The sequence below is a fragment of the Sphaeramia orbicularis genome, chromosome 24 (assembly GCF_902148855.1).
Source record: "Sphaeramia orbicularis chromosome 24, fSphaOr1.1, whole genome shotgun sequence".
In the NCBI taxonomy this organism is placed as follows: domain Eukaryota; kingdom Metazoa; phylum Chordata; class Actinopteri; order Kurtiformes; family Apogonidae; genus Sphaeramia; species Sphaeramia orbicularis.
Window position 1 is genome coordinate 32,832,987 of NC_043979.1, and position 22,411 is coordinate 32,855,397.

Here is a 22,411-nt window from a genome sequence, read left to right on the forward strand (position 1 = left end):
ACTTACAGCAACAATATTACATGGCAGTAAAATACTATAGGAAATATTATGAAATAAAACAGCTAACATGTTTGTTTTTTATTCTTTTTTTAACCCTCCAGTATCCGGGTGCGCCTTTTAGGCACACTTTGCACTTCATGTTAAAAACTTCATGTTATTTTTCACAATTTAAATAAGGTTAGAACTCAAAAGTTGTTCATTTTTGCATGATCTTTAAAATTCTGACCATTAACTAAAATTTGCGCATTGTAAACAAAAGAAAATTACAAGACTAGCATCTGTCTCCCTAGTGTACCAAAAACGCACTATTCCTTCCATTTGACATGTATGATTAGGGCTGACCTGGATTTACAAAAATAAAATCAAATTAGAGCAGAAAAATAAATCAATATATAATATTTAATAGTTTGATTTATAGGTGTGCCATTTTGGCCCACTTGGTGACAGATGCTAGTATTTTTGAATATTTGACCTAGCGCCAAAAATAATAATGCAAATTAACCTTGCAAACTAATCACTGACATATGCCAGGCTGCAAAAATCTAATAATATGTGATCCATTTTTTATATAGTATATTGAAAAAAAACAAATTTTTTGTGTTTTTTGCATCCAAAAAAATGGTTTGTTTACATTACAAACACAGAATTTAAAGGGTTAAAAAAATGTGACAGTTATTGAGTATTTGGTATTTTTATTTACGGCTCAAGTTGATGAAATAGAAAAAAGTGTAAAAGAATTAAAAACAAACTGTATGAATTTCTTTTCTTTTCTTTTTTTTTTTTGACATTATTCCACAAGTGTGCGAAAAAGGCACACTTGGTGCTTAGTAAGGGCCTTGCTGGACGGGATAAAAATGAACTGAATTTATTTAGAAACAAGTGGTAAAAAGTGATAAAATAATAAACAGATTTGTAAAGTAGTGAAACGATAGGATACTTACAGCAACAATAATAGATGGTTGTGAAATACTATAGGAAATATTATGAAATAAAACAGCTAACGTGTTTGTTTTTTTATTTTTTATGTTTTAAATTCTGCCATTGCAGCAAAAAAAGCTAACTCACGTTACCACCATTTTACTGTACGTTAGGAGTTTACGAGCCTCACGTGAATGCACCGTGTCTTCTTCCTCAAGTCTCCCGGAGAGGCTTGTGATTGGCTACTAGTGACATCATCGCGTTGTACGTGGTTCTTGAAGATCGTACATGCTGGATCCGCCCCCACCCCCACCCCCACCCCCCACTACCACCACCACCACCACCACCATCACCAACACCACTCCCCTCCTCCCCACCCCCTCCTTCAGCCACAGAGGCAGACGGCTCGGCCAAACCCCTCCCCTGTGGCAGGGCCGGACCTCACTGTGAAAAAAGAAAAAAAAAAGCGTCACATTTAATATTAATGAAGACGCGCATTGGCTCCGCGCGCCGTCAATCCCGCCGCGCGACTTCTGTAGGCTGGCAGACTTCCTTCAATATTATTTCTGGGGAGCAGGGTAAAAGTACTAAAAAATGTTGCCGAGCCACAACACTGGGACGGACTGAATGGAGGCAACGCTGTCAACGAGCGGAGATAATAAATCCGTCTACAGTCAACCGCAACACACACCGGTAAGATGAAATCCACGGCAACTTTTGTAAATGAGTGTAGAAGGCACAAGTTGAATAAAGACCTAATGCACAGGCTGAGAGATTCCACTCGAATCTATAATTTATGATGAGGAATATTAAATTGGTGCAACCATTTTGGGCTGCTTTGTGCTTTATTGTTACAGTCTGATAGTTTCATAACAGCTTTAAAATCATCTTTATTATATTCCATCATTGCGACAAAAGTTCCAGCCCCTTACCTTTAAAACGCACGCGTGGCTTCATTTGGGATTTTATTTCTCATGGCGCTGTGAAATTGCCTTTCTTTATTGCTTCAGCTCATCTGATCAGTTCGTCTCGTCCTAAAGGCCATATCACATTCTCGGCACGTTCTCATGCCGGTTTCTTCAATGAATTTGCCATGAATGATTCCTGCTTTGCTGAAGCTGCACCGTGTCTAAAGGACGCCAATGGCCGGGACAGGCAGTGCACGGCGGGGCTCTTTACATAATGTGCCAGGATGACATGCTTTGAAAAGACTCCAGCTGTTGATCAAAAGAAAATGCCACCCATCTTTTTTGTACCCGACTTCCCATTTGGGGGAGAGACCAAACTGCGGCGTAGCGTTGATGCAGTATTTTATCTTTTTTTTTTTTTTTTTGGTCACTCTTGTTCTAATAGCTGTGGATCATAGGGAGCACAGTTGGACACATGGTCTGATATTCAGTATCACACAGTACATGTACAGTATCTGGAGCATGATTCATATTAATTACACTGTGTCTGATCCAGTTTCAAAAGAATCTGGGATGACTTGACTCTTTATTATTAGTGACCAGTGTGTCATACCTACATTTTCCCTCCAAGTTGGGTGTTGCCCTGTAGGTGTTGACACTACTAATATTTGGTTCAGTCAGTGGCCGTTGTCTAGTTTGCATGTTGATCAAACAGATGAATGTGCTCTCTGCTCCTTCATTCAGCCTTGATCTGAATCACTTGATGCAAAATTCATTGAAGCCAAACAGTTTTTAGTGCGACTACAGGACTTTTTTCCTCTGAGCTGAGCTGCTTAACTCATGTTTCGGCTCCTTCCTGTTCCCACAGAGCGGCTTGTTGAGTTCTCCGTAAGCGTCCAGCCCTCGGCCTCCCCATGCCTCCATCTCCTCTTGACGACAGAATTGTGGTGGCGCTGCCAAGGCCGATCCGACCTCAGGAACTCCAACTGCGCCTGGACACCAGCTACCTGGACTCCATCACCACCAGCAGCAGCAACAAGACAGTCATCAGCACCACCGTGGTGAAGATCCGGGCGACGGCCAATCTTGTAACGTATATGCCCTCATCCAAGGGCTCCACGCGCTCATTGTCGTGTGGATGCAGCAGTGCCAGCTGCTGCTCTGTGACTACCTATGAGAAGGATAGCCAGAGCCTCAGCCATAGCCAGGTGAGCGCCAGCAGCCCCAACCTCAGCTATGCCGGGGCCCCCAGCCCGATGGTCAGCAATCATGAAGCATTAAGCGCCCCCGGCCTCACCCCCGGCACACCCAAAGGCCTGTCTTCTGTGCGAGTCATACACCCCAATGAGCTGGCCAAACGGATGACCTGCTGCCCCATGGGTCACCCTATCGGGCCCATGCCGGTCATCATCGACTGCCGGCCGTTCATGGAGTACAACAAGAGCCACATCCGGGGAGCCGTGCACATCAACTGCTCCGACAAGATCAGCCGGCGGCGGCTGCAGCAGGGCAAGATCACTGTGCTGGACCTCATCTCCTGCCGTGAGGGCAAAGACTCTTTTAAGGGCATCTTCTCCAAAGAAATAGTGGTTTATGATGAAAGCACCGCAGACCCCATCCGGCTGACGTCCTCTCAGCCGCTGCATGTGGTCCTGGAGTCGCTAAGGAGGGAGGGCAAGGACCCCATCGTCCTCAAAGGTAAGCGGGTTTGTCAAAGCCTGAGGACGCAAACGCCTGGATGGCTGAGAAAGTAAAAGAGCTGTTCCAGTATAAAAACAGGCCAGAAACCACAATTTCATAGGCATTAGTTTGACTCTGGAGGGAGTAAATCATTTTAGACATCTGAAAGCAATGTCCCATTTAGCAGCAGGAGAAGCTTAGTGCCAATATAAACTGATATGAAACGAAAAACCCATGACAACTCTAAGGCACTCTTTTATAAGACAAGTAAAATACCTTTATCATCATGCCATGATCACACTGAACCCAAACAGAAATACTCCAGTGTGCTCTGACCCAACCTCTTCTGCTTGTTTATAGTGTGTGTTGATAAGAAAAACATAATTGTTCAGAAGTGATCTGTCTCGTACTATGTATCTGGAATGATTATATAATTAATCACTTTTTAACTACTGAATTAATCACCAGATCTTTTGATAATCAATTGGTTTGAGCCATTTGAAGTAAAAACTTAACATTTTTTGCTGTCATCTTATATTTTGATACACGCTTAGTTCTTTGGATCGTTGACCAAATAAAAGGATGACAAATAACACATTTTTCAGCATTTTCTGACATTTTATGGTCGAAACAAGTACTTGACTGACATCAAAAATAACTGACATTTTAATCAACAGTGAAACTAGATGGTCATTTCAGCCTTAAAACTGATTTCAAGTCCAGGAAGTGCATGTATTTTTTTACTATCCAAACTAGTACCACAGCCACCGGAGCCTGTGCAAAACCTGTTAAGTCTTGACCTTTATTGTTTTAGTTTAGCTGATATTTCCAGTCCTAGTTTGTAGTCGAGCGTTGGTCCTTTTTTAAGAGCTGTATTTATAATTAAGCTGATGTATTCTGTTCTTCCAACATATGCGCACACTCGTCACCACTTGCTTTCTGTATGACACGTTTTAAGTATTTTGCAGGGAGTGAGAAGCAGCTGTTAGTAAATAAGGCGGCCTGTGGAGATAGCAGTCCCTGGGCTGGTGCCATGTTTTCTATCTTTGGTTTGTGTAGTGTGTGCGTGGAGCAGTTTGTCGTGTTGGGGGCTGGGCTCAGAGTGTTTTCTGAATGCCTCCGAGTCACCGTCTAGCAGTGAGATCACAGTACCTTGATCTCCTCCTTCCTCTTCTTCCTCTTCTTTTTCTTCTGTTCTGGTCTCTTCTCCCTCGGCCCTCTGTACACTTTGATGGACAACACTCGTCTCCAGCCTCTCATCCTGCATCTTTGTCTGTCTGGAGGATCCTCTCATTTGAGGGACCAGAAAGGCTCTCTTGCTCTTTTTACCCTGGTTTAATTTAGTTTAATGCTCAAGAAATCAAATGGCGTACCCTCACTTTTATCTGCTTTACAAGACCTTTTAAAAACAGACATAGCTAGTATATCCTGGGGGTAGAAATTTACATTTATACAGCATTGTATACCTGTAATAGATTATGCATTAATGGACAGATGGTATTTTTCCCCCTCAAAACACAAGAAAAGTCAAGGACGCTGTCTTTTTATATAATTAAAAAGCCTTCATTATCATAGTATAATCACATTTAACCCATAAACCACCTCAAGTCTTTGTCAGGGAGGTTTATTGGGGAGTAATATGATCAATGCCAGGACAAGTTAGCTTAATTTAAAGGAAAATATTTTAGTGAAATGATTAAATAATCACTGTTTCATGTATAAGAAATAAAACTAGTATGAGGAAGTTTCATTTCTGATCATTTCAAGGGCCCACTCTAAGGCACTACAAGGTTTCTGTTAATGGTTGGATTTTTCCAGTTGTTTTTTTGTAAAATATCAGCATTTTAATTTCAAAAAGTATGATTTTCCATTAAGTAATGTCATATAATAATATAATCCATATAAAGCAGAAGGACTATGTTATAAAATACTTGGATTGCAGTACTTCCTGGACTCTGATTAAGTTTATTTGAGGTATTCTTTGGATCAAGTATATATACTCTGGAAAATCCAAGAAACCTTGAAGCAGACTCTTTTAATACAGTTAAAAATGCCTTTAGCATCATGTCATAATCACATTTAACCCACAAACCAACTCAAGTCTTTGTCAGGGAGGTTTATTGGGGAGTAATATGATCAATTTCAGGACAAGTTATCTTAATTTGAAGGAAAATATTTCAGTAAAATGATTAAATAATCACTGTTTCATATATAATAAATAAAACTAGTATGAGGAAGTTTCATTTCTGATCATTTCAAAGGCCCACTCTAAGGCACTACAGGGTTTCTGTTAATGGTTGGATTTTTCCATTTTTTTTCATAAAATATCAACATTTTAATTTCAAAAAGTACGATTTTCCATTGAGTAATGTCATTTTTTAATATAATCCATATAAAGCAGAAGGACTATGTTATAAAATACTTGGATTGCAGTGCTTCCTGGACTCTGATTAAGTTTATTTGAGGTATTCTTTGGATCAAGTATATATACTCTGGAAAATCCAAGAAACCTTGAAGCAGACTCTTTTAATACAATTAAAAATGCCTTTAGCATCATGACATAATCACATTTAACCCACAATCCAACTCAAGTCTTTGTCAGGGAGGTTTATTGGGGAGTAATATGATCAATGTCAGGACAAGTTAGCTTAATTTAAAGGAAAATATTTTAGTGAAATGATTAAATAATCACTGTTTCATGTATAAGAAATAAAACTAGTATGAGGAAGTTTCATTTCTGATCATTTCAAAGGCCCACTCTAAGGCACTACAAGGTTTCTGTTAATGGTTGGATTTTTCCAGTTTTTTTTTTGTAAAATATCAGCATTTTAATTTCAAAAAGTATGATTTTCCATTAAGTAATGTCATATAATAATATAATTCATATAAAGCAGAAGGACTATGTTATAAAATACTTGGATTGCAGTACTTCCTGGACTCTGATTAAGTTTATTTGAGGTATTCTTTGGATCAAGTATATATACTCTGGAAAATCCAACAAACCTTGAAGCAGACTCTTTTAATACAGTTAAAAATGCCTTTAGCATCATGTCATAATCACATTTAACCCACAAACCAACTCAAGTCTTTGTCAGGGAGGTTTATTGGGGAGTAATATGATCAATTTCAGGACAAGTTATCTTAATTTGAAGGAAAATATTTCAGTAAAATGATTAAATAATCACTGTTTCATATATAATAAATAAAACTAGTATGAGGACGTTTCATTTCTGATCATTTCAAAGGCCCACTCTAAGGCACTACAGGGTTTCTGTTAATGGTTGGATTTTTCCAGTTTTTTTCATAAAATATCAACATTTTAATTTCAAAAAGTATGATTTTCCATTGAGTAATGTCATTTTTTAATATAATCCATATAAAGCAGAAGGACTATGTTATAAAATACTTGGATTGCAGTGCTTCTTGGACTCTGATTAAGTTTATTTGAGGTATTCTTTGGATCAAGTATATATACTCTGGAAAATCCAAGAAACCTTGAAGCAGACTCTTTTAATACAATTAAAAATGCCTTTAGCATCATGACATAATCACATTTAACCCACAATCCAACTCAAGTCTTTGTCAGGGAGGTTTATTGGGGAGTAATATGATCAATGTCAGGACAAGTTAGCTTAATTTAAAGGAAAATATTTTAGTGAAATGATTAAATAATCACTGTTTCATGTATAAGAACTAAAACTAGTATGAGGAAGTTTCATTTCTGATCATTTCAAGGGCCCACTCTAAGGCACTACAGGGTTTCTGTTAATGGTTGGATTTTTCCAGTTTTTTTTTTGTAAAATATCAGCATTTTAATTTCAAAAAGTATGATTTTCCATTAAGTAATGTCATATAATAATATAATTCATATAAAGCAGAAGGTCTATGTTATAAAATACTTGGATTGCAGTACTTCCTGGACTCTGATTAAGTTTATTTGAGGTATTCTTTGGATCAAGTATATATACTCTGGAAAATCCAAGAAACTCTGAAGCAGACTCTTTTAATATAATTAAAAATGCCTTTAGCATCATGACATAATCACATTTAACCCACAATCCAACTCAAGTCTTTGTCAGGGAGGTTTATTGGGGAGTAATATGATCAATTTCAGGACAAGTTATCTTAATTTGAAGGAAAATATTTCAGTAAAATGATTAAATAATCACTGTTTCATATATAATAAATAAAACTTGTATGAGGAAGTTTCATTTCTGATCATTTCAAGGGCCCACTCTAAGGCACTATAAGGTTTCTGTTAATAGTTGGACTTTTCTCCCTTTTTTTCATAAAATATCAACATTTTAATTTCAAAAAGTATGATTTTCCATTAAGTAATGTCATATTATAATATAATTCATATAAAGCAGAAGGACTATGTCATAAAATACTTGGATTGCAGTACTTCCTGGACTCTGATTAAGTTTATTTGAGGTATTCTTTGGATCAAGTATATATACTCTGGAAAATCCAAGAAACTCTGAAGCAGACTCTTTTAATACAATTAAAAATGCCTTTAGCATCATGACATAATCACATTTAACCCACAAACGAACTCAAGTCTTTGTCAGGGAGGTTTTTTGGGATTAGTATGACTAATGTCATGATAATAAAAGCGTTTTATTTTATTTATTTATTTTTTTTATAAAAAAGAGTCTGCTTCAGAGTTTTCATGGATTTCCACATCTATATCCAAAGAATACTTCAAATAAACTCAGTCAAGGAAGTACTGTAAATTATATTATTATATGACATGATTTAATGGAACATCATACTTTTTCAATTTAAAACCCCCCAAAACAAGCATTTGTAGAAACCTTTTGGCACCTAAATGGATCAGAAATTAAACTTCCCCATATTAGGTTTATATCTTCCAAATGAAACAGTCATTATTTATTCATTTTACTAAAATACTTCCTTTCAAATGATCCGAACTTGGCCTGGGAAGATTATTTTCATTAGCACTTAATGTCACACTTTGGACATGCATATATAAGTGCTGCTGAATAATTTACTCCTGTTCCGTGATATGCTCAGTTACCATCATTTCCTGGTCATGAATTACTGTAACGCAGTTCTTCAATGGGTTATATTTAATCTCAATGGCCATAAGTAACATGTCAGCTGTGTTGGAAGGTTTAGTGTAAACAATGGAAACAGCAGGTCCGTGGTGTGAGAGGCCCGTTGAGGCAGAAGCGGTAATTTCTAAGTAGGAACTGAGCCACTGGCTTATGAAAGTGATCGAGACACTTTTCATGTTTTCCTCTGTGAGTTAGTCAGAGATAATGACAGACGGTCACACTCCACAGATCACATCTCAAAGCAAATGTGCTGCTTCTGGAGATTCTGTTGTTGAAAACTGTCGATTCTCCAGTGAGTTTCGTCCTGAATAAAAAGATGCTGGTTCAGCTTGAGCCTAAACAGGAAGCAGTTTCCACAACTCGCTGTGTGGCGACTTTAGCCACTTGAGCTGAGTTTACTTTAACGCCATTACTTTGTCGTGAGCAGTACGCGATGTCAACTCACTGCTAAACACAGCGCGCTAATAAAAGTATAGATGCAACGGTTGGTTGATTAATCGATTGGTCAGCTGTTCTGATGATTTGATGCTCCATTCATGCAGATATAGACAGAAAACTATAGGCCAGTTACAAAAAAACATGACTGAAATTCACCAATACATTACATTACATAAAAAATTCACTGAATATTTAAATTTATCAACTAATGAATGCAACAGAATGAGAGAAAAACAAGCTTCCTGTGCTGTGTTTTGTTCAATCAGCATTAAAAAACTCAAAGATATTGAGTTAAAATAATGTAAAACTATCACAATTATATCTGACTGAGTAATAATTTTCTCTTTACATGTATATTGTTGAATAATATGCGAAGTTACTGAATATTTCCTTTCAGTGTAGACATTATTTATGTTGGTGTCACTAAAGACGAAAGTGAAAATGATCTGTAATCATATTTTTGTGATTTATTTAACTTGTTGTCTTCAGAAAGTACCTACACATGTGATGACGTGTACATTTGGTGTGAATGGTTTTTATTAATGCAGCTTTGTTTTGACCTTTCGGAACAGAAAATGATAAAATAATATAATTTTCAGTGGAATTTCCCTTAAACTTGTAGTTTTATTTAGCACTTCCCTTTCTTTTATTTACAGCGCTGTAAATATTATCATGGCTTCTCACCGTTATGATCCGGTCGCATATTATAATGCATTTGTCCATTGTTAAGCGTTTTATGGTGGACTTGTTGTGCGACAGTTGACAGGAGATCCCCAACCCGCCTGGTCACCAAAAGGGGAAGTGGCGAAGCTGTATGATGATCTCACATGGGGTGGTGTAAACTGGTGCAATGCGAACAATACATGAACTGATACCGTGGGTGACACTTTCCACCCCTCCCCATGAACTGGGACCAGTGGCATCATGGACAACAGGTGCAAACCAGTTATTTAGAGAAGTACAGATGTCCAGTGCGAGGCATATTAAACATTTAGTACATCTGTTTAATGAGGAGGGGGATTTCTCAACTGTTAGAAGTGATACCGCTTCTTGAATATGTTATTGTTTTTGAGAAGTGCTCTGTAAATGAAGTTATGATGTAGTTACTTAAAGGGTTAGTTCAGATTTCTACAGAGGGATCGTATGTGTTACTTATCCAGAATCAATATCAGTTTAAGCGTGTACGATATTTATATGTTTTCATGGTTTTATCTTGCTGTCAGGAAGTCATTTTTAATTGGGAACTGAAAATCTTTAAAGCCACAAGGCTCCTCTGACAAAAACAGTGATTTATTTTTTATTTTATTATTATTATTTATTTATTTTTTTTACCTTGCAGTACAGGGGATTTGCTCACCTACCTCTTTGTTGTTTTAGTTTGGATCTAAAGTAATTCCTTTATTGTCATTACACAGTGAAACACAAAAACATTTGCATGCAACTTTCCATAAAAACAAGGTTAAAAAGTAAAAAAACAAAACAAAAAACAGGTATAAATGGAGAAATATTTGGCATAAGTAAAAAAAAAAAAAAAAAAAAAAAAAAAAAGAGAAAAAGTAATGTACAAAATACACCTAGTGGCATTTTTACACAACCTCAAGGTCTTTAAGAAATGTATGAAATGTAGGGCAATATATCTAAAAAGACGTGCAAATGGCTTAGTTTGTGATTTTTTTTGTGTTAAAAGTTCAGTCTGGTGGTTTGAAATGTCTATGGGATGGCAAGGTAAAGCAACACAAATATAAATATACACTTTGCGTTGATTAAAATATATGTTGCTTTTGTGACTATCCACCGTGTGCCGATCACTATTCGCATCTTAAAAAAATCTGAACTAACCCTTGAAAACACACTCAAATGGGAACAGTGCATCCATATTGATTTAATATCCAAATAGAGGCTTTCAATTACAACCAAATGTGATGTTGCGTTCAGGGACTTGGAGATTTCTGTGATGTTTTAGTGCTTCAAAGCTCCTTCCAATGCTGTTTGCTGCTCTTTGTTGTTTAGTATCAGATGTGTGTGTGAAGTTTTGTTGCCCTGCTCAGTCCAAATGTGTGCCATGTGGTGGACGGAGGCACGAGGGCATGTATTTTTAGCCCGAAGAGCTCCAGTGAGAATTGACCTCAACCCCAGCAGCTTAAAGTTCTGCCCTCTGAGAGCAAAGAGGTCCGACTTGTACTCCTAAAGGGGACAGTGACGAAGAAATACAGATAAAGTGACAATAGGAGAATGTATGAAGACATTTTAATCCGTTATCTGGCTTCTTTGTGAATGTAAAAATGCATCGCTGTGCTTACTTCACGCTTCTAAGTGGTGTTTTTTGTGTCCTCAGGGGGTCTCAGCTGCTTCCGACTGGGTCACGAGAATCTTTGCGAGCATTCGCTGCACCTCCACGAGGGCCTGGACACCGGCGCGACGGCGAGCCTGACAGGAACGCTACCTCACTCCTTGCCCTCCACTCCGGACATCGAGAACGCAGAGCTGACCCCAATCCTGCCCTTCCTCTATTTGGGGAACGAACACGACGCTCAGGACATCAACCTGCTGCAGCGCTTGAATATCGGTTACATCCTGAACGTGACCACCCACCTGCCGCTCTACCACTACGACACCGGCCTCTTCATCTACAAACGCCTGCCCGCCACCGACAGCAACAAGCAGAACCTGCGCCAGTACTTCGAGGAGGCGTTTGAATTCATTGGTACGAACCTCACCCAAACACATTTACCGTTCCAGACTCATTTCCATAGTTCTCTGCACTTAACAGCCCATAAATATCCATAAATCACTAGGATTCGATGATTCAAAACGTTTAAAATGTGCAATGAAAATCTTACTTTGCCGTCCACACTGAATGCCACGAGAAATTCAGATAAGTATAGAAGTATAGACAGAATAATTTAACTAGGAAATTAAAACCGAGGTTATTATCGTTAACGAAAACTAACGAAATGACAGAAACTAGAATTGTAAAAACATTTTCGTTAACTGAAATAAATAAAAACTAGAAGCACTCGGAGAGCGCAGACCTCCGCCAAGGCTGATTAGTGGCCCCCCCTGTGGGCCCCCCCCACGCCAAGGAGGTTATGTTTTTGCCAGGGTTTGTTTGTTTGTTTGTCTGTCTGTCTGTTTGTCTGTCCGTTAGTGTGCAACATAACTCAAAAAGTTATGGACAAATTTTGATGAAATTTTCAGGGTTTGTTGGAAATGGGCCCCCCCGTGGGCCCCCTCACCCCCGATCACCACCAAAATTTAATCATTTCTTTCTTATCCCATTTCCAACAAACCCTGAAAATTTCATCCAAATCTGTCCATAACTTTTTGAGTTATGTTGCACACTAACGGACAGACAAACAAACAAACAAACAAACCCTGGCAAAAACATAACCTCCTTGGCGGAGGTAACTATAATTAAAAGAAAGAACGATAACTAACTGAAACTGTATTGTGTGTTTACAAAACTAACTAAAATGTATAAAAATTCTGGATAAAATTCCCTTCGTTTTCGTCTTTGTCAAAGCCGGACTGATATGAAATCGATTTATTTCTCTCAAGCAATTTTAGCTGCTGGCACCATATGATATTTAAGGGTCCGTCACTTGTGGTCACTTGTGGTTTCCAGTCGTCTTCTGGTCCCCACTCTACCTGGAAACATGGAGACTAAAGTTGGGAGGAAGCATCAGAGTCCAGTCTGGGATTTATTTGAATACGACGTCAGAGAAGAAGAGAAAACATATGTAAAACTAAACTAAAAGTAAGCATTTAGAAAATAACGAAAACTAATAAAAACTATCAAACCTGCTCTAAAAACTAATTAACACTAACTGAATTAGAGAGAAAAAAGTCAAAACTAAATAAAACTAAACTATAAAGAAAAATCCAAAACTATTATAACCTTGATTAAAACAACCACAACAAAGTGGCATTTAAAAATAGCATGCAAAAGAAAAAATAAAAATAAAGTGGTGCCAGGCACAATAAACCCCGCCCCTCGCACATATTGTAGCTTGTTTTGGCATCGATCAACTCTTTCATCCATATTCAATATTTGTTCAATATAAATATTATATGTGTGAAGTTTGAAATGAACTGAAACAAATTTGATGTTTTTATATACATTTGAAATTTTGCCCATTATAAGTAAATGGGAGAAAAAAAAATTTCAAAAACAAGCTATCTCTTAGATATTTTTGCAGAGTAATGTCTAAAATTAATCTCTTTATCTCTGCAATGTTTTAAGTAAATTGAGTTAAAATGGGCGTTTTTATAGCGATTTGAAATTTTGCCCATTATAAGTAAATGGGGGGGGGGGGAGTTTTTAAAAATTCATAAAAAATTTTAACTTTGACTTACTGTTCCCAAAATGTAATCACATCTATTCTGGGTCACTGGCAATCTATAAACCCAATTTGGTATGAATTCAACCAATATTTTTGCTGCTAAAGTGTTCACAAAGAAACAAACTGAACCAAAAACAATACCCCTAAAAATATATATTTACATAAATGTGCAATATCTGGGTAATTGTGTAAACTGTCAGAGGTAAGAGATATACAGCATATCACTAAATATCAGTTCTGTAAATGAAAACACAAAGCCTCAACAGTTGCTACTGATACTTGGCAAGGGTTCATAAAATAAACACACAGCAACAACAAGTGCAGTAATGTATTGATAACAGATAATCTTACTTCCACCGAGCAATGTAGTTCTTCAGAAACGTTTAGGAGAATGGTTGCCAAGCAACACACAGATGCAGAGACGCAGATGCAGTGGAAAGCATGGTTAAAGATCGAGGTGATTATTAACATTTATCTGGATATTGCTCTTTATTGTTCCACTGTGGAGGTAGTGTTGGGTTATTGTTAGGACTCCGTTTTGATGGTCCAACTCTGCTTGACCCCAGACAGGTGTGGGTTGGTTGTGCAATGACAGAAACAAGGATATTGTTCCAACATCTTCTCTTGTTACAGTTTGGGTGACAGTGCATGGAAGATTCACATTTATAGCCCGTGACTCAGATGATTTATTACATCTAGAGGCCGACATCATAGTTTTTGTACAGTTCTCAGCGTACCAGGTCTGAAAAGAGCAAACAGATCACACAGTCTCTTCCGCAGACACAGCTTTGTTTCTTGACTTTTCTAGTTCATTAGTTTTTCCCGGACTTATTTATCTTCTTCCTCATTCCTGGACATGTCTTTCCACTACTCATACACATACATTTTAAAACTTCTTAAGTTAAGTCGTACTTTATGACTTATTGTACTTTAAACAGTCAATCACAATAAGGAACTGTGCTTTTTTTTTTTTTTTTTTCATTACTTGTTGTGGTTGGTCTGGTTCTTATGTTGGGTTTGACAAAAAAAAATATGATTCATGGAGCAGGATGTTGTGACAAGATGACACTTTTGCCCATGTTGGAGTCATGATTTGGTTTTACGTAAAGACTCGGTGCAGCTTTTATTTCCCTGAGTCACCCAGGATTTATGTTTGTGAATTTTCAGACCAGTCCCGAAAACATTTTTCACCCATTGTGGCCGTTCAGTCTTTCATACAATGGTAAACATTTCAGAGCTGGTTTCCCTCTCTGAATTCTGTGAAAAACACACTACTTGGATGATTGATTTACTCTTATTTAGAAGGGATTAAATTTTTCATAAAGGTTTCAGGGTCTATATAATGGAAAAATATTTCTTATGTCAAATTCCATAGAGCACAGGTGTCAAACATGCAGCCCGGGGGTCAAAACCAGCACGCCAAAGGTTCCAATCTGGCCCGCGAGATGAATTTACAAAGTGAAAAATGCAGAAATTACTCTGAAGATATTAATAGTCAAGGGCATCAAACTAAAAAATAACAGCATAATAACCTAGAAGTAATGACTCCAAATTTTCTGCTTGGTTTAATGTGAAAAAAATAATCCGACATTATGCCTCTAAATAATGGCAACACCAATTTTTCTCTTTGATTTATTGCAAAGAACATTAAATTCCGATATCCTTTAACAATAAAATGTCAAAAACCTGAACAAATATGAACAACCAGGAGTTTCTAAAGAAAAATAAGTGCAATTTCAATCATTTTTCTGTTTTGTGCCTTGGTAGATCTGATCTGTAATGCACATGTAGAAATCATAAGTTAAGGCAGAATATTCATAAAATTGTACTTGTTTTTTTTTTTTTCCAGAAATTTCATGTTTTTTTCCAGTTATTCACATCTTTTTTGTTTTGCATAGAAATAATTTCTTCATCCAATGTTATTTTTCGCACTAAAATATTTGGAGTTGTCATTATTTATTGGTTATTATGCTATTATTTTTCTGGTCCGGCCCGCTGGAGATCAAATTAGGCTGAATATGGCCCCTGAAAAAACATGAGTTTGACACCCCTGCCATAGAGTGTAAGAATCTTGAAAATATAAATTCTATTCACCTAAATAAAAAGGGTAATTAAAAAAAATTAAAACACATTTTTCTTCTCAATTTGTTGTTTTTTTTCTGAACTTCTTGAAACTCAGTAGTATAGATGCACACTTCAGAGGTGGGTCATGTGGTTTTAGTGTCATATTATTATTACAGTGTGAGGACTGTACATCCCTTCAGGAAATAAGGTGTTTATTTCATTGTATTTTTCCATGTTCCTTTCCTCAGAGGAAGCACAGCAAGCAGGTATGGGCCTTCTGATCCACTGCCAGGCAGGCGTGTCTCGTTCAGCCACCATCGTGATCGCCTACCTGATGAAGCACACCTGGATGACCATGACGGACGCCTACAAGTTTGTCAAAACCAGGAGGCCCATCATCTCCCCGAACCTCAACTTCATGGGCCAGCTGTTGGAGTTCGAGGAGGACCTCAACAACGGAATCACGCCACGCATCCTCACGCCAAAGCTGATTGGTGTAGAGACCGTCGTCTAAATGGACCCCAGTTTCGCTGTTTTTCAAGACAGGCCCGGCTGCTCTGGGAGCCGGTTGAGAGCATGAGAGAGCTGCTGTATTCTTGAATCTCCTCATGCTCATCTTGGACTCTCTGGAGTGCCAAAGCTCTGGGTCAGCGGTGATGAGAAATGCCAAAAATCCCTACTGTTCGGACCTGGCCGACGTCCCGGAGGAGAAGGCAAGTTAGAGAGATGGAGGAAGTGGTCAGAGGGAGGCTTTCCATTTGTGACTGCAGAGAAACGAAAGAGAGCTGAGAGAAAATCGGTTTGGAAAAGATATTCTATGTGCTTAGGGCAATTACTGACAAGACAAACTCTAGAAGCTCATACGGTGGCACATAGTTTATGCCTGCAGACTCAGGCTTGGGGTTGGCCACGGCAGTGCCTGTCAAAAAAAAAAAAAAAAAAAAAGATGAAGACTTGTTTGGTGTGTTAATGTTGTTCTATTTTTATACGGGGGTTTATGGGGGTGACCATGACAAGCCCACAGTGGCTTACTGTGCAATAATTTCAGAGTGGAATGCAACTGAGACCTTGATCTTATCTGTATATATTGGTAATGATTACGAAACATTTCCAGCTCTTTGCTGAAAAACCATTTTGATGTTGATGTACTTACTGTTCAGTTCTGTAAGTTTATGTTTAAAGTGCGTACAGTTAAGCTGTAATATTTGGCGCAGATGTGTACAACAGAAAAAAAAAAATGGGGCTTTATTATTTTGAACGCAGCTTATGATTATGTCAGTCATCTGTCTTTATTGTTTTCCAAAAATATACAGAACCACAAATTTTGTGTGTTTGCTTCAGTATCTTTGTTTTTGCCATTCCTGTGTCCACATATGCATATCTTTTTTAGCAATATATATAGTATATAAATATATTACCAGATAGCCATAAGCCTTTTTTATGCATGGCTGCTGGCAGAGGCAAGAACACTTTGAAATTATCAGTGAATATTGTAAAACAGGGCTACTGGTGTTGTTTCATGTAACGAGTGGAGGAATTTCACTGCCTGCTTCTGTCGTCTTCTTTTCATCAGCTCTGTCGTGGTGTGTTTACTGTCCTTGTGTAGTCACATATGTTTTTGCTCATGCCCTATATTTGGAGCCATGGTTTACTTTTTTTCTAAGGTAGCAGATTTGAGGTACAGACTTCAAACGAACACACGCTTCCTCCTGGGGTCACTATGGTAGAGCGGTGCGACCCTCATCTAATCTTTTGCAACTCCCTGTCGCTGACACTAAGCTACAGTTAAGTGAGCTCCTCTGCCTTGCGTAGGCAAGTGCTGCTGTCACGTGCTGTTCTAGTGCCTCTATCAATGCCTTAATTCATGTGTCACCACTGGGCCTGCGCACGGCACAACATCACGTGCAGACGAATGCAGACTACACTGAGGTCGAATTTTTAACCCCCAGACAAAAAGTTCCTCTGCCTTTGGTGAGCATGCAGATGAAAAAAAAACAAAAAACAGAAAAAAAACACATTCAGTGGACATCCATTCAAAGATTTCATCTACAGTTGATAATTAATATGCAGAGTTTTGAAAAACTGCATTCAAGGATGCCAAAAAGCCTTGAGGTAAAAACGCTCATTATGTAACTCTGATCTTGTGGTGGCATTTGAAGGAGAAACTGAGCACCGCCATGAATTGTAAATCAACTTGGCACTTAATATTTGTGTAGTAAAAAGTATATGCACGCTCATGAAATTGACCCTCTTCCTCTTGCATCTGAATATACTCAGTGATTCATGTTATTATATTTAGACATATAGAAAAAATACTGAACGTGCTAGTGAGGCACCTATTCATGCCTTCATTCTCATCTGATCCATTGTGTTTAACATTACAACAGATGATAATCTAAATTTAGCATTTTAACCGGGTCACTTGTTCAAATGTGCCTAAAAACTTAACAGAGCACATGGTATAAAAAGATCGTAAGAGTTCAAGTTGATTCTGTGCATAGCCTTAAAAAAACATAAGCATATAAAACAGAAAAATACAAATAGTCTCGGATCTGAAAATGATTGTTTTCATTGTTTTTAATCCTAAATCTTTGCGTTTTTGATCTGATTACTTTTGATTTGACGAACCCAAGGGCTATCACAGTTTTTCCGAGCATAAAGGAGCATGTAATCCTTCTTGTGAAGTTATAATATGAAATCCAGACCAAAATATAAAGAAGAACAAGGTTTCCATCCAATCTTGACCATATGTTGAGTGTTTTATAGTTCTGGCTTGAAGCAGCTTCCTAACAATAATATTTCTTTTCTGTTTGTGTTCATATGTCCTTCTGGTTTCTGTTCTGCTCTCTGTTGTTTGCATGAAATTAAAGGCATAAACGAAGCACAGGGCTAACATTTTCATCGCCAAAGCACCAAAAAAACCAACATTTGTTTTTACGTCGCACTCTCTGTGAACCGTTACATCTTCAAAAGGACGTCGATACTAAAACCTAAAACCGTTGTGCGTCTCTGTTATAATGGCTCAGATGAAGGAGGAGTTTTCTTAGCATAGTACCTACAGATACGCAGTGCACTCGGCAAGGCTTTACAAACACGGACACTCTCAACAATAAGCTTCAAAGATCCCTCATGTGAAAATTCATGCTATGCAAATGAAACTGTAACAGGTTGTTTGTTTACCCAGCTGTCATGTGAGCATACCTGGAGTTGTTTTTAAAGAGGTCTCTGCAAACAGTTCGAGCATGAAGAACGGTTTTGCAGCCTCGGAGATTCAAGTAAAGTGTGACTTTTTTTTTTTTTTTTGAGTAAATCCACAAAGAGAAAAAAAAAAAAAAAGTTTGTGTCCTCACTTGTATTTTTGTTGCTCTCTGTGTCTACTGGTGCTCCACGATATATTTGAATATGATAAAGGGTATATAATAACCATTTACCACACATTTGTAGCTTGTGAATTTATATTTAGTGATTGCCATTTACAAAAAGTGCTTACCATCTGAGCCAATGTGAGAAAAGAATAATAATGTACCTTTTTTTTTTTTTTTTTTTTTTTTGTCCCATCTGCTGGTTTCTACAAGCGCTGTGGCACATGGATTTTATATGTAATGGTCTCTTTGACTGAACAATGTAACCGTCGTACTGTACATTACTCTCCGGTTGGAAAAACGAAGCATGCTGTGTGCTCCTGGTCTGTGAGGGACACTCGCAGCCGTTATGGTGCTGTCTGTCTTTCCCACACTGCTCTTTCTTGTAGAGGTCACGTCTAAGGCGAGCTTGATTGATTGACAGCTCCGACGGGCATCCGGGTCCCTTCCTTTTGTTTGGAAACACAGTTCTTGTATTAGAACAATATGGAGCTGTCATATCTGATGTGCACTCTTTATGACTAGACTTGTTTTAAGAGTCTCCGATTCGGGCTCAGAGGCCTTTGATGAATGGGCTTCGCTCTACAAGTCTTGGTATCTTTCTTTGTGTCTGTAGTCAACGGTCAAGTATATACAGTATATAAATATATATCTATTTTCTTTGTATGCATATATTCATTACTATTTTTGCACTGACCTACGGACAGATGGATTTATTTTTTTCCACAAAGGGTGCTATTATAACGGAGGCCTTCTCCCACACCTTTTTGCATGACTTGCTCAAAAAATCCTCAACTGGTCTGTCATCTCTCCTATTCTTCTCCTACTACTCCTCAAACTGTTGCAAATGGAAGCACTGTACTTTTGTAATCCCTACTTGTGAGCTTTGAAATAAACAAGGAGGCTTCAAATTTGGTTTGGTGTCCAGGAAATTTATTGTTTTCCTTACTCTGATCAGGTTAACCCAGGAGTGTCAAACTCATTTTAGTTCAGGGGCCATATTCAGCTAAATTTAATCTGAAGTGGGCCGGACCAGTAAAATAATAACATAAGATATAAAAAATGTCAACTCCAAACTTTTCTCTGTTTTAGAGTGAAAAAAGTAAAATTACATGATGAAAATGTTTGCATCTACAAACTATCCTTTCAAACAATGTGAATAATATGAACAAACTGAAAAAAAAGTGTAATTTTAACAATTTTATGCTTCAGTTTATCATTTACACATGTACAATATAACATATAGATCACAGTGGATCTACAAATACACAAAAAAATTAATAACAGGTGGAATATTGTTAAAATAGCACTTCTCTTAAGACATTTCAGGTTGTTCATATTTGTTCAGGTTATTCAGATATTTTTGCGATATTATACTTTGTTTTAGTGTAAATACATGAAAACATTTACATTTACAAAGAGAAAAATTTGGAGTTGTGAGTATTTATAGGTTATTATGACCCACTTGAGATTGAATTGGTCTGAATGTGGGACCTGAACTAAAAGGATTGTTAATATCTTGGTGTAATTTCTGCATTTCACAAATTTATTCCAAGGGCCGGACTGGACCCTTTTGTGGGCCGGATTTGGCCCCCGGGCCGCATGTTTGACACCTGTGGGGTTAACCCTTTTTAGGGCACTCATAGCCTCCTGAGACCCAGGAAAGTGAGAATTTTAGCTTTTTTATTTTTAAAAAATTGTCTTGATTGGAAACTGCATAATACAACAGTTTTTTCAGATTCATTTTTAAAATTATTTTTATGTATTTATTTTTTAATGGAATGTGCTGTACAATGGACAGCATTTTTTTTTTTTAAGTAAAACTGTCAAACTTTTGCCCCTACAGAGGACAAAATTGCATTGCTGGGTCTCTGGAGGATAGAAATACTCTGAAATGCGAAATTCCAACCTAAGTGTGTTATTGGAGGACAAAACAAGACTTTATTACTTTTGTGAAATAAAAAAGAAGTATTGTGTAGAAAATCAAGGTTAATGAAGTTACCATATTTGGTTCCTTGCCTGTATGTGGCAAAAAAACTAAAATCCAAGTAGTATATATAAAAAAAAACAAACAAAAAAACAAAACAAAACAAAACAAAAAAATATATATATGGTGAAAGGAACATGTATTTTAGAATATAAGAACATCACTTTTGTGACTTTCCTGCTGATCCAGATCAAATGCACTGACACCTAGGGAGCTTTTCTTGTCCTAATTTTGGTCCTATTTTTGGTACCAATATTTTATTAAAAATGCATTAATTTTGGGATGGTTCAGAGCAAGACTTTAATTTTTTTTTTTTTGCATTCATCTGAGGTCATCATTAGGTACATCCTGGGGGGAAATATGTCTAAATTTCTCTTTTATTTTTGGGTCTAAAAAGCTGACGAAGTTGCCAGGTACCAAAATGAACCCAGTTTCGTAGAAGTACCCACTTAGCATTGATTTGTTGGTTTTGGTAGTTCTAAGGGTGTTCTGGTTCGTTACTTCCTCCTGATGTTGAGAGTTTGGAATATCAATACTACATAGAACCCCTTAAAAATATAGGATAGTGTGCACTCATAGAAATACTGTGAAATTAAAAAATTCCAGCTAAGTGTGTTATTGGAGGACAAAACAAGATTTTATTACTTTTGTGAAATAAAAAAAAAGTATTATGTAGAAAATCAAGGTTAATGACGTTACCATATTTGGTTTCTTGCCTTTATGTGGCAAAAAAACTAAAATCCAAGAAGTATATATAAAAAATACAGAAAAAAAACAAAACAAAACACATATATGGTGAAAGGAACATATATTTTAGAACATTAAAACATCACTTTTGTGACCTTCCTGCTGATCCAGATCAAATGCACTGACACCTAGGGAGCTTTTCTTGTCCTAATTTTGGTCCTATTTTTGGTACCAATATTTTATTGAAAATGCATTAATTTTGGGATGGTTCAGAGCAAGAGTTTAAATTTTTTTTTTCCCTTTTATCTGAGGTCATCATTAGGTACATCCTGGGGGGGAAATATGTCTAAATTTCTCTTTTATTTTTGGGTCTAAAAAGCTGACGAAGTTGCCAGGTACCAAAATGAGCCCAGTTTCATAGAAGTACCCACTTAGCATTGATTTGTTGGTTTTGGTAGTTCTAAGGGTGTTCTGGTTCGTTACTTCCTCCTGATGTTGAGAGTTTGGAATATCAATACTACATAGAACCCCTTAAAAATATAGGATAGTGTGCACACATAGAAATATTCTGAAATTAAAAATTTCAAGCTAAGTGTGTTATTGGAGGACAAAACAAGATTTTATTACTTTTGTGAAATAAAAAAAAAGTATTATGTAGAAAATCAAGGTTAATGAAGTTACGATATTTGGTTCCTTGCCTTTATGTGGCAAAAAAACTAAAATCCAAGAAGAATATATAAAAAATACAAAAAAAAAAACCAAACAAAAAAAACACATATATGGTGAAAGGAACATATATTTTAGAACATTAGAACATCACTTTTGTGGCTTTCCTGCTGATCCAGATCAAATGCACTGACACCTAGGGAGCTTTTCTTGTCCTAATTTTGGTCCTATTTTTGGTACCAATATTTTATTGAAAATGCATTAATTTTGGGATGGT

General features: G+C 37.1%; 1 protein-coding gene across 1 annotated transcript; it reads left to right on the forward strand.

Annotated features, from left to right (window-relative positions):
- Nucleotides 1–1,420: 1,420 nt before the first annotated feature.
- dusp10 (dual specificity phosphatase 10) lies at nt 1,421–19,709 on the forward strand. The gene is made up of 4 exons (XM_030128957.1): nt 1,421–1,611; nt 2,695–3,524; nt 11,361–11,729; nt 15,681–19,709. The coding sequence occupies exons 2-4, from the start codon at nt 2,741–2,743 to the stop codon at nt 15,944–15,946; spliced, it is 1,419 nt and encodes a 472-aa protein (XP_029984817.1). The 5' UTR covers nt 1,421–1,611; nt 2,695–2,740; the 3' UTR covers nt 15,947–19,709.
- The last annotated feature ends 2,702 nt before the right edge of the window (nt 19,710–22,411 follow it).

Excerpts from the sequence above, each read along its gene's own strand:
- dusp10 (XM_030128957.1), top strand. The coding sequence starts at position 2,741 with ATGCCTCCATCTCCTCTTGACGACAGAATTGTGGTGGCGCTGCCAAGG. Across the intron at positions 3,525-11,360 it reads GGACCCCATCGTCCTCAAAG|GGGGTCTCAGCTGCTTCCGA; the intron begins GTAAGCGGGTTT and ends TTGTGTCCTCAG. Across the intron at positions 11,730-15,680 it reads GGAGGCGTTTGAATTCATTG|AGGAAGCACAGCAAGCAGGT; the intron begins GTACGAACCTCA and ends TCCTTTCCTCAG.